The following is a 13,149-nucleotide window of genomic DNA, read 5'->3' on the forward strand; positions in this document are numbered from 1 at the left end:
AACACTTAAAATAAATCGATAAATTGTGGTTTGGCTATCGAAGTTAGTTCCAGAACTAAAAGGAAAACGTAAACAAACCCCGGCAGTCTATATTAATATTTTATTTATATCTAGAAATGGCTACATTTAAGCCCAAATTCATTAAGCCAGATACAGATGATGCCATATCGGATAACGTAGGAGGTGATCAGCAAGCCTCTACATTTGTTTTTAATTCCAATCACAATCTGGGAATTTTGGAGCAGGTAAACAAAAAAACAATCCTCTCATTCGTGGATGAACTATACATAAATACGTGTTCTATTTAAAATTCCTAATTCAGCGTGAGAAATTGCCTATTCGTCAGTATCGGGATCAAATTCTTTATTGCCTAGAACAGTATCGGGTAGTCATATTAGTCGGAGAGACGGGCAGGTAATTAAAACCATAAGGTTACCTTAATGTATATTTAAAGTATTTATGTACGATATTTTGCAGTGGAAAGAGCACTCAAGTACCACAGTATTTGTATGAATTTGGTTGGCACACAAAAGGATTAATTGGTATCACGGAGCCAAGGCGAGTTTCGACGGTAAGAGAATCGCTTTGTTATACCTAATCTCATAATGATCTCATGATTTTGTAATATGTTTCTGAAACTTTTAGGTCACTTTAGCCAATCGTGTGGCTCAGGAGCGTGGTGAACTTGTCGGTGACACAGTGGGCTATGTGGTGCGCTTTCTGGAACGTGTCTCCACAGACACAAAAATCAAATTCATGACCGAGGGAATTTTGCTGCGTGAACTCCTAGGAGATCCATTGCTAACTCAATACGGGGTGATTATAGTTGATGAGGCACATGAGCGAAACATGCTTACTGATATGGTCTTGGGTTTGTTGAAAAAAATTCTAAAGAAGCGCAATGATTTAAAATTGATTATAAGCTCTGCCACAATTGATGCCAGTTTCTTTAGCGAATTCTTCAACTGGCCAGGAGCAGGCAAAGAAGTAAGTGTTAAGCTTACCATTGAAGGACGCATGCATCCAGTTAGCAATTTTTATCTTAACGAGCCCTGTGCAGATTATGTTAAAGAAACTGTTGAAACTATATGGAAATTGCATCAGCGAGAGCCACCTGGAGATATTTTAGCATTTCTGACTGGTCAAGAGGAAGTTTTGGAAGCTTTAGATTTACTTAAAGAATATATAGCAAGCTCAGATCAAGACAATCTTAAAGTTTTGCCAATGTATGGAAGCATGAGTAGCACAGATCAATTGGCCGTTTTCTTTACTCCTCCAAAGGGAGTGCGCAAAGTTGTCGTGGCCACCAATATAGCAGAGACATCTATAACGATTCCTGGGATTGTTTATGTGATTGATTGTGGCTATGTCAAGGTCAAATGGTACAATCCAACGACCTGCAGTGATAGTTTAGTTGTAGTACCCGTTAGCAAGGCATCGGCTGTGCAGCGAGCTGGACGTGCTGGCCGCATGCGACCTGGAAAGGTTTACAGATTGTTTACAAAAGAGGATTATGAGGGCCTGGCTGCACGTCAACCGCCTGAGATGCGACGCAGTGAAATGAGTGGAGTCGTACTTCAGTTGAAAGCTCTAGGCATTGGAAATATCTTACGTTTTGATTTTCCTTCACCGCCACCGGCGAAAAATTTATTGGCGTCATTAGAAACATTGTATGCCCTCGATTCAATTGATGAGCAGGGTCAGTTAACCAAGCCTGTGGGTTACCTTATGGCAGAACTCCCATTCACAGCCATGATATCAAAAATGCTATACATATCTGGCCAAATGGGTTGCTCCGAAGAGATTATAACCATCATAGCAATGCTCCAAGTTCAGTCCATATTCTCGCGGCCACCCTCGGCGGCTGCCCAACAGAGTGGACGCATTGCCCATCGACATTTTGAAGTGGCCGAAGGAGATCTCATTACAATGCTTAATGTCTATACGGCGTTTGTGGAGGATGGCATGACCAAGGAGTTCTGCGGTCAATATTATTTGATTTATCGCAATCTGAAACGTGCCTGCGAATTGAGAGATCAGCTAATTCGCCTTTCCCAGAAAAAGTATGGCATACCCATCTTCTCTTGCAAAGGAGATGTGGAAATGGTGTGCAAATGTATAACAGCTGGATTCTTCACCCAAGTAGCCTATTTGCATCATTCGGGCGTCTATAGGCAAATCAGTAGTGGCACGGAATTGGCAATACATCCCAATTCTACATTGTATACCTTGCCCCAGGCCCAATATGTGGTCTACGGCGAGCTATTGCAGACAACCAAGTTGTTTATGAACCTTTTGACGGTAATTAAAAAGGAATGGCTAACGGAATTGGCTCCACATTACTATCAACAGACCACTGTGAGGGATTAACATGAAATTGAACATTTAATTAACTCTTATCAACATAGTTAAAAGACTTAAAAATTAACTTAAAAACTAATTTTCAAATGAAAAATGTAAATCCTGGGAGGCGGGTTTAGCCAGCAGCTACACGTCCTCGTCCCTGGAATAACATCATGGACTCTGGGCCACGTATTACACGTGACATCAGCTCCCAGCACATCTTGGCTGGCAATAAACTGGAATTGAAAAAGCGAATATCAATAATCAATGAAGTCTTTAAACTTTGGTAAAATTTTATTTACCATTTCAGTGGAGTTAACAGACGTATGGAATTGGGAAGAACACACCAAACTTCATTGCAAAGCACCGCCTGCTCAATGCGATCGGCCACATATTGAGGTTCCAGCATGGGCATCATCCGTGGCCGTACGCCAGCAAACATGCCCGTATTGATGTAGTATGGACAAATTAAGCTCATCTGTATTTGGTCATAACCATGGGCCTTGAGATCAGTCAACAGACTCTCATGGAAACCAATACAGGCATATTTTGTGGCTGCGTAATCACTGCAACCGTATGTACCCAGCATACCCGTAACCGATCCCACTGTGACAATATGACCGCGATTCACACTCATCATATGCGGCAGAAAGGCTTTAACTGTCCAATAGTGCGAAATGATATTTATGTTGTACGTATTCTGTACGACACGATCGTGTTGCTCCCAAAATGGTTTGCAGGAAACAATGCCAGCATTATTTATTAATATATCCACGTGACCTACATCTTCAATAACCTGGGCGGCTCTCTGATAGATCTGCTCTCGGTCAGATATATCCACGACATAACCTTTGCAGTTATTATAGCCATGTTTGGCCAACAAATCCGACGTCGTCTTGATAGCTGATGACAACAAATGGAATATTTTCAACGCTTGGTTAATTAAATTGTAAATGTAACAACTTTCACCTACTGCTAATAGGGGTTAAGGAACTCCCTATTAGCAATTAGCATTACTATGTGAATTACCTTCGTGATTGATATCCCAGATGACAATACGTGCCTCCAGCCGAGCAAAATTCAGAGCTATCAAACGACCAACTCCCCCTCCGCCACCAGTTATAAGCACCACCTGACCCGATACGTTCTGAAAATTATGTAATAGAGATATTATTTAGATAGAAAATAACAGATCCTAAGTATGGTTTAAGCTTTATTCCATAAAGTTAAAATAGATATACATTTAACTAGTAACTTATGTTAAACATATTCAAATATCGTTTTGTAATACTTGTGGTGAACCAAAGTTGTTGGCTTAAAATTTACATTTTGAAATATGTGGGACATTTATTGGGCTAAACTGGTTTCAAATCTGTCTGCATTTTTGAGGCGCACCGCAGTTGATAATTCAAAATATAAACTATAAATGAATAAAGATGTTTAGCAACACAGCTGAGACTTTATAAACCTAAGGTAATATAGTACCTTCTTGATAAAGGGAAAATTCAATTTTTTCATCAAAATTTTGCCAATTGTTGCCACTGGCAAATATTTTGAACATACTTTTAATGGACAAAACTATCAAAATAGCTCAGTTAAATTAAAAAAACAAACATAATTCATAGTTCAAATCTATTCTCAAGGCTTCCAATTAAAATTAAGAAATCCTTCATAGAAGAAAATTTGAAATAGAGTTGTGCAGGTTTCCTGGTTCTCATTTGATAATGATTTCGTCAATGTTTCAGATTCGAAGATTGAAAACTGAAGTATCTAACAAACTTAAGCGAAGTTGAATTACGTTCCTGGGAAATTCCCAACTAGTCAATTTCATTCGAAAACCCTAGATTAATTTTGGAGTGTAATATATATTTAAAAACCAAAGTGTTTTATAATTTTCCAATCATAGGTAGAGAGCCTTAATGGGCGTATTCAAATCTAGGCGTATTAATTCATAAATAAATCAGTCACAAAATAAATAATAAACAAATGTAATCTAATAATATATACCTATTTTTTAACAATTATATAAAACAGCTTTTACTAGTCGCATGTAAAGCCCTGAGTGTTGAAGATATTTTTATTACGCTTTTACTTTTCGTTGTGTTAACACAGACGCACACATTTATCCAACATCTGCAACAAGGTCTAATCCAAATGTAACTATTTTGCATACATATACATAATAATAGCTTTAGATATGGCAATGTATATACACATGTCTGTATGTTTGTATGCATTTTTATGCTTTTTATAATTATTTCCCCTGCCAAAAATGAAAACCAAATTGCAACATAATGATGTTGGACAATCATAAAAAATGTTTGGATGTGGCAAAACTTTTGCCATTTCTGTGATGGGGATCCAAGACACAATAACATAAAGTTCAATCAAGTTCAAGTTGTTTAGCCCCTTCAGTGTTGAACAGAGAGCATATTAGTTTCATGAATCTATCGAGAGTTGCTATTAAGCAGGGTGTAATTTATGTATTTCCTTCAATATATGTATGTATGTATATAGTTAGCCAGATTCAGATACGATCATTAAGTTTTCCCTGCGAAGCGTGACAAATGAAAAAGAGCAACGCATACCGGAAAACTTGTCTGTCACAGTTGAGGGAAATTATTTCTTGGATCAATAACCCACTATACATAAATAGTTATACATTTAAATTCATTAACTTTATTGTTAACTAAATTTCAATGTCATAATCATCTCATGGGCTCATTGAATAATTGAAATCCTCAAAATGTATTTCATCCAAAATATTTGATAAATATTTGCAGAGTTTCAAGTGTTTGGGCGGTAGCTTAAGTACTATCCATAAACCACATTATAAATGACGTCTTCGAACAAACAGCAAACAGTAAGAGCAAATAAAAAAGGCAGCATTCATTCCACTCATTCATAAACTATTGACCATCCATCCATGGACCATCCGGACAGGCGTGTGAACGTGTGAGACCCATCGGGGCGTATCAAAACAAAGCTGATCTTTTGTCAGCAACATTGTTTATGTAAAGTTCATTAAAAATCACGAAAAGTTTACAACTGTAACATGGGAAATAAAAAAAAGTAGTAAGAAAAACAAATTGGATTGGAAAGTTAACAGCCAAAAAAAAAAAAAAAAAGAAAATGTACAATACCAAATAATATTTGCTTCGTCTACTTATTATACGGGTCTAGAAAATCAGTAAAAATTAGGTTTTTAAAGCTAAAAAATTTTTACTATTTTTAATTTCATTTGCTTTAGGATATAGATGAAACTTTCGACCAAATATACTATGATTCTTTGAAAGGCCTTCTGGGTAAGATATCATTTACTGACCAAATGTTTGTGATTAAAGAGATATTGGCTTTAAAACTGTTTGATACAGACATCGATTTTAAGTCGCCGTTTTATTTGGGACACCAAAAGTAATAGCTACATATTTTGGTTTATTCTAAGATACAAAAAATTTCGCGTTTTTGCTATTTTATATTGTTTGGCTCTCTTAGAAAACATATGTATCTTTTGTTGGTTATGATATCTCAGAACATACATACATAAGTGGATATACAAATGTATATGCAATTCTGGATGAGTAGAACGAGGATCTGAACTAAGAATTACTAGTAATAGAAAAAATTGTTCGAAATTAAAAGATATGTACATATGTATGTAAAAATTGTATATATAAGATAAGAAGCGGTTCAAGGTAAATACTGTTTTGTAATTTAAAAAATGATTAAATTTTCCAAACATACATGCTACATAAAATTATTACTTAATCTTTTAGAATTTCTATCATTCGAATGTTCATTGAAAAAGATCTATATATAATCCTCTACTAACAAAGATTTACAATTTTTTTTTCAGCAATTTCTGATTTATTTAAAATGCAAACATTTTGTATTTTCATTATATTTCTTAAACTTAATTGCTGTTGGTTTTCAATTCATTAAAGTTTTTTGTTTTCATAGGTTGATTGCTGATTTTCAATGTTTTTTTCTTTTTTGTGTTTTTATAACCATAAAAAAAAAAAATGAGAAAAAAAAAGAAAACAAAACAAAAGTCAAACTCAAGCTCGTGTGGCTCATTAAAGTTTTTTAAATTATTGCCAAAAATGCAAAAACAAAACTCAACTGAAACGGGTAAAAAAGAGGCCTTCTGGCAGTAGCCCACATAAAGATACTTGTGATTTTAGCGCTGGTTGTCATAGTTTTTTCTCCTTGATTACACAATAAAAAATTAAAGCCAGAGTTTGTTTTTTTTGATGGATGGGGTGACAAGGTAGTTGAAAAAAAAATGGCACAACATCATCAGATCTTGAAAGTCAAACAGTTCATGATCAATTTAAGCCCTAATTTATAATTATATAGATACATCAATTTGTTTTCTTATTGTGCTGAAAATATTTTCCACATCTGAGTGAGTTTTCTTTGTTTTATATATATATGTATATTTTTTTTTTATTTTACCTTCAACTTTCTAAAGCGCTGTGGTAATATTGTGTGGTATAACGATTCCAGTATGTAAAACAGTGATTTAAATGTGAATATTAGCAAATCCAAGAAAAATTGATAGAAAGCACGCAGAGGCTGATCCATGTGGAGAAGTCCAGGTGAGGCGGTCATAATTGTAGATCGTTAAGACACACGTGCGAGACTCGAGAGGCGGTTTCTATTTTGTATGCTCTGCGCATGCGTAGAATGGAATTGCTGTTTAAGACACTTGGCACAAATTTTATACCTTTTATGGAAGGCTATGTGATTTGCATAAGAAAATAATGATATTGTTCACTTAACTCTTCACTCTCTGTATTTGAAATGTAATTCACTTGGATTTCTCTATACTTTTCGCCATGTACACATGTATTTATAGAAACTTTATTTATTAATTTTTTTTGTTTGCCGCGAGTCTCGACGTCCGATTGGGCTGAAGTCACAACAGAGACTGAAATGAACCTCAGCGTTTTGGCTCTACGGGGAACTCTTTCTATTTTGCTTGATTTCTTTGTGGGCGCCTGGTCAAAAGATTCACAAACAATAAAAGAGCCAAGAGTCCAAAATCGTGACCGCAGAAATTGTAGAAAAGCTAAATCATAGACAAGCATAGACTTTCTTATGTGTTGGCTTTGACTAGTTTTGACCGAATTTGTGCTAGAGAGACGCTTAACCAACCAGTTTTTTTTTTTTTTTTTTTGTTTTTTTTTTGGATTTGATCATTTGAATAGCATTGTTTTGAAGCGAATGGACATGTGGGATTAAATGATTTCAATAAACTAGATGAGCGGAAAGACTATGCGATCAATTACTATAAATGCCATGTTTTGGTCTAATTTTTTTCAAATAATTATTATTTCAGTTTTTTTTTTTTTTCCACAAGAGTCGTTTGAGAATGATCAAGCATATATTTTTATGTCGAAGCAGGGCTGGATTTTCCTACATAGAAGAAGGGCCACACAAAAGCAAAATCAGTTTAGCGAATTGTGGTTACTTTTAAGCAAAAACTTTTTAGCAAACACATTTTTAAAAGTAGCTAGGCCTGGGTATACAGTTTTTATACCCTTGCAAAAAGGGTATATTAATTTTGGTCAGAAGTGTGCAACGCATAGAAGGAAGCATTTCCGACCATATAAAGTATATATATTCTTGGTCAGCACGACGAGACGAGTTCAAAGAGCCATGTCCGTCCGTCCGTCCGTCCGTCCGTCCGTCCGTCCGTCCGTCCGTCTGTCCGTCCGTCTGGATCAACGCAAACTCCTCCTAGACCGTAAGAGCTACAGAGCTGAAATTTTGCATGTAGGCTTGTATATACTGCAGGCGTTGTATATCTCGGATTCAGCCGGATCGGATCACTATATCATATAGCTCCCATACAAATGGCAAAGTCACGAACAGTGACTTTTCTTAATAACTTCGTTATTTTCTGAGCTATTGTCATGGAATTTAATATTGGTAAGTTAATTACACATATAAACGACTATGCCAAATTTGATCAAGATCGGGTGACTATATCATATAGCTTCCATAGGAACGATCTTTCGAAAACAGTGACTTTGGTGAATAACTTCGTTACTTTTGACGCGATTGCTTTCAAATTAAACATTTGTTAGTTTAATATATCTGTTAATGACTGTGCCAAATTTGATAAGGATCGGGTAACTATATCATATAGCTCCCATAGGAACGATCGGTGGAAAACAGTGACTTTGTCCAATAACTTCGTTATTTCCTATGCTACGATTGCTGGTCGCAAACATTAGCCTTTTTAGATAAAACGTTTTTCCACTTTGATGGCTATAGGTAAGGAAAGAGTTACCAAAAAAGTTGCAAGGGTATACAAACTTTGACGCGGTCGAAGTTAGCCCCGGCCCTCTGGTTTAAATTCGGCCCTATGAAAAATGTCTTTGGCTTGCAGGCTGGTAGTCTCTAAACGTTGAACTAACCCAAATTTAAATGCATTAACTTGACAAAGTATAAATACTTGGCGTACTTTTAGGCGTGTTTAGTTTTTTTTTAATATGTTTGTCATTTAGACTTTCCAACCTTATTCCATCGTTGTAAAAAGAAAATTTTAAGTTTTATATGTATTTACTTATAAAGGGCTTAACTTGTTTTTCACGTTTTATAATATTGTTGAAAATTTTGGATAAATTATACATATATAAAGATGAAAAAGAGGTTTCATTTATAAACATTATATAGATATAAATTTAAAAATTGTTTTTATACCCTTGCAGAGGGTATTATAAAATTGGTCAGATGTTTGTAACGCACAAAAGGAGACGTTTCCGACCCCATAAAGTATATATATTCTTGATCAGCATGAGAAGCTGAGTCGATATAGCCATGTCCGTCTGTCCGTCCGTCTGTGCGTATGCGTTTTACTCAGCCGTCTTAAGAGCTATCGGGCTGAAATTTTTTTTCGGGGTTTTTTATTACCCGGGAAAAATAAAGTATGAAAACCATAAGGATCGGACCACTATATCATATAGCTCTAGAAGAACTAGAAGAAACATTTTCATAAAAATCGGAGTATGCTATGAAATTTACATATGTGATAATATTGGATATAAAACCCCAGATCCCAAAATATGAATGTGATCGGATAAATATAACACACACAGACGCAACGCTACATGAACTGTATGTGTATGCGTGCGTTGCTTTGCTTTGGGAATAAGTGAAGAAGAAGAACAAATTGTAAAATAGAGAGTAAAATTGTTTTGTTTGTATATTGATGAATTGAGTTGCAGAAAACAAATTTTGAACATGTAAAATTATTATTACCAACGAAGGCAAGGGTATATAAACGTCGGCATAGCCGATGTTAGCTTCTTTGATATTTTATCTTATTAACTCTTTATACAGTTAATATTTTCAAGTTCAATGAATGTCTTAAAAATCGTATTTATACTCTTTTTCGCTTTACACGGGTTTTCCACATTAAATTTGTTTTCTTCATACTTTTTTGTCAGGATCTACCGTGTAACTTAGGATTTTTGGTACTTATTTTCCAACAACCGTAAATATTTCTTTAATGCAAAACGGGAATGCAAAAGGCATGGTCTAATTTTGTGCACTATTAACAATGTTTCGCAGCAAAAACACATGATTAATTTCATTAAAAAGTCAAAGGCCAGTGAGATGAATTGAGTAATGAATGGATTTGCTGTTATAACAGATGCAAATACATTCTTATTCCAATTGGGACCCACAAAGTGGTGTCCACTCTATGCCCTTAAGAGAGACTAAAAAGAATTGAATTGCCAACAATTTATAAATTATTATTTTGCATTACGAATTGACAAAAATGTCTTTATTTGGTTTAAAATAATAATACAAAATAAAAATAATAATAATTTATAAATTGGCAATTTAATTTTGTCACACTTCGTTAAGTTTTAATGTTAATTCTAAATAATAAAAAGGCATTCCGTAAAATCGAATTATTCACACAATTCGTTCTTTAAGTACCTAACTTGAAGAAGTATTTAAGATGCACCGATCGAACTTAAAGTATTCATTACAAAGTTGAATTTAATACGTACATACAATGATATTTCGAGTTGTGTTACTTTTTTCCCCGATTTTTATTGTGTTTGGAAAGGAAGACACTTATGGGGCTGAACCTAAAGTTTTTAGTTCATATAGCGAACTTTATTTATTATCCAACCACAAAAAGTTATTCTTTGAGGCTGACCGGCAATGCAAGAAACATGGTCTAATTTTGGCGACCATTCACGATGCATCGCAGCAAACACAACTGATCAATTTCATTAAAAAGTCAAATGCCAGTAAGTAGGATTATAAATTCTTCATCCTTTAATGAAATTAAATGAATGGATTTGCTGTTATTACAGATGCAAATACATGGTTATGGTTGGGTGGTTCTGACCTGGCCATGAAAGACCATAATCCATATTTTTTTTACTGGGTCGACAGTGGTGAAGCGTTTACATATTCCAATTGGCACCCCAAAAGACCTCATAAAGATAATGTCAGTTGTCTTGCTATCCATACAGGAAATTATTTATGGTACGATCAGTATTGTACCGCTAAATATGGATTTATTTGTATGCATCCACTCTATGCCCTTAAGAGAGACTAAAAAGAATTGAATTGCCAACAATTTATATCTATAAATATATTATTTTGCATTACAAATTGACAAAAATGTTTTTATTTGGTTTAAAATAATAATTTATAAATGGTTGTCAATTTAATTTTCTCACAGTTTGTTAAGGCTTAATGTTAATTGCTGATGCAGAACAGATACGGTTGATTTATAGTACACTATATACACCTGCACCTCGCTTTACACGGTAGATCCGTTCTTGACAAAACCGTGTAAAGTGAAAAAAATTTTAATGTGGAAAAACCGTGTAAAGTGTCAACAAAATTGATAATTTCTTAATACAGTTAATAAGAAGCTAATAAAAGAATCATTTAAGTCATAAAACATATCGAAATAAGTAAAACAAAAAATGTTGTCCATTAAAAAAAAATGTGTACATTGGCTTTTCCTCTGCATTAACAGAGTTTTGGATGTTTTGGTAAAAATTCTCTTCATCGCGGATTTACATTAGGACAGAATACCATGTAGTATTGACAGATCTATGTACATCATCAAATTTAATTTATTAATTTTTTATTTTGGAAACCGAGTTAGAACGAATACGTGTAAAAAATAATTAGGCGAGGTATAGGTGTATTGTATAGTATAGAGTCGATTCCCTTGCTTTGAAGAAGTGGGCGCTAAAAGTCAATAAAATTTCAAAACCATCCAAAAATCGTTGAGAAACATAAATTTTTTAATAACAAAATAAATGTAAAAGTCGCAAAAAAAAACGATTTTTAAAGTATCATCTCAAACAAAACTATCTTTTAAATTCAATAAAATTTTACATGAAATTAATCTTAAAAATACAAAAGATGATAACTTCGGGTGTGCCGAAGTTTTTACAGCTTTGCAGTCCTTGACCATAATATTTGTACATGTTCTTTTTCTGTAACTCAATACATCAATGCACAGACAAAACGTTCCAAACCATCCCTCAAATTAGTAAATTTCATGGGGATACTCTAACTTTTTCCTAAAAACCTTTATGATATAGTGGTCCGATCTTGACGCTTTTCTAACTTTGTCTTACCCGGGTCACAGGTAGCTTAAATATCAAGTTTCATCCCAATAGCTATTAAGATGATAGGAGTAAAATTGATTTGCACAGACTGACATCGATTTAGATTCTCATGCTGACAAAGAACATATATACTTTAAAAGGTGGGAACGAATCCTTGTGTGCCTTACAGACATCTGACCCTCTGCAAAGATATAAATATTAACCAGTTTTAATATTTAAATTTTAAATCAAATCCTTATTTAATTAATATCATATGCATATACATACATACATACATATGTATTTAAATATATCGCAATATTTTTTTTGTTTTTATTTATATTTTAGTGCATATACATATTTACAAATTTGTTTAAAAATATAAATTTCAAATAAAATATAAAACCAAGTTTTAATTCACTTCAAAAGAAAACTAGACAAAAAAAAATAATATTAAATATTATTTTGAAATCCCATTCTAACAATAAATTAACATGCAATTTGCAAGAAATAAAATATATGAAAGAAAATAAATTCAGTTGACTTTAAGAAATAAAATGTTGTAAATAAAAAAAATATTTTTATATATTTTATTTTTGTAGTTTTTTTTTTTAAATTTGTATATCGTATTAAAATATTAAAATCATTTTAATTTAAGTTTTTATTATTAGATTTTATATTTTAAAATGCGCATGCGTAGAATGGAATTGCTGTTTAAGACACTTGGCACAAATTTTATACCTTTTATGGAAGGCTATGTGATTTGCATAAGAAAATAATGATATTGTTCACTTAACTCTTCACTCTCTGTATTTGAAATGTAATTCACTTGGATTTCTCTATACTTTTCGCCATGTACACATGTATTTATAGAAACTTTATTTATTAATTTTTTTTGTTTGCCGCGAGTCTCGACGTCCGATTGGGCTGAAGTCACAACAGAGACTGAAATGAACCTCAGCGTTTTGGCTCTACGGGGAACTCTTTCTATTTTGCTTGATTTCTTTGTGGGCGCCTGGTCAAAAGATTCACAAACAATAAAAGAGCCAAGAGTCCAAAATCGTGACCGCAGAAATTGTAGAAAAGCTAAATCATAGACAAGCATAGACTTTCTTATGTGTTGGCTTTGACTAGTTTTGACCGAATTTGTGCTAGAGAGACGCTTAACCAACCAGTTTTTTTTTTTTTTTTTTTGTTTTTT

General features: G+C 33.8%; 2 protein-coding genes and 2 long non-coding RNA genes across 5 annotated transcripts; 2 read left to right on the plus strand and 2 right to left on the minus strand.

Moving 5' to 3' along the window:
* The first annotated feature begins 61 nt into the window (after positions 1–61).
* On the plus strand, positions 62–2,604 carry LOC6643744 (probable ATP-dependent RNA helicase DHX35). Its single transcript, XM_002067096.3, has 4 exons — positions 62–245; positions 323–414; positions 478–571; positions 646–2,604. Exons 1-4 carry the CDS (start codon positions 117–119, stop codon positions 2,368–2,370), a joined length of 2,040 nt encoding a protein of 679 aa, XP_002067132.1. The 5' UTR covers positions 62–116; the 3' UTR covers positions 2,371–2,604.
* Positions 2,477–7,502, minus strand: LOC6643745 (short-chain dehydrogenase/reductase family 16C member 6). Its single transcript, XM_002067097.3, has 4 exons — positions 6,802–7,502; positions 3,373–3,490; positions 2,646–3,246; positions 2,477–2,579 (listed from the first exon to the last, which is right to left on the minus strand). The coding sequence occupies exons 1-4, from the start codon at positions 6,955–6,957 to the stop codon at positions 2,477–2,479; spliced, it is 978 nt and encodes a 325-aa protein (XP_002067133.1). The 5' UTR covers positions 6,958–7,502.
* Positions 7,503–10,203: 2,701 nt separating this feature from the next.
* On the plus strand, positions 10,204–10,992 carry LOC124460307. Its single transcript, XR_006954241.1, has 2 exons — positions 10,204–10,622; positions 10,689–10,992. It is a non-coding gene; the product is annotated as an uncharacterized LOC124460307 (long non-coding RNA).
* Positions 10,993–11,688: 696 nt separating this feature from the next.
* Positions 11,689–13,149, minus strand: LOC124460308. 2 transcript variants are annotated; one of them, XR_006954242.1, is made up of 2 exons: positions 12,746–13,149; positions 11,689–12,150 (listed from the first exon to the last, which is right to left on the minus strand). It is a non-coding gene; the product is annotated as an uncharacterized LOC124460308 (long non-coding RNA). The 2 variants fall into 2 exon arrangements; XR_006954243.1 differs by having other exon boundaries at positions 12,690–12,746.

This window comes from Drosophila willistoni, assembly GCF_018902025.1.
Source record: "Drosophila willistoni isolate 14030-0811.24 chromosome 2R unlocalized genomic scaffold, UCI_dwil_1.1 Seg167, whole genome shotgun sequence".
Taxonomy (NCBI): domain Eukaryota; kingdom Metazoa; phylum Arthropoda; class Insecta; order Diptera; family Drosophilidae; genus Drosophila; species Drosophila willistoni.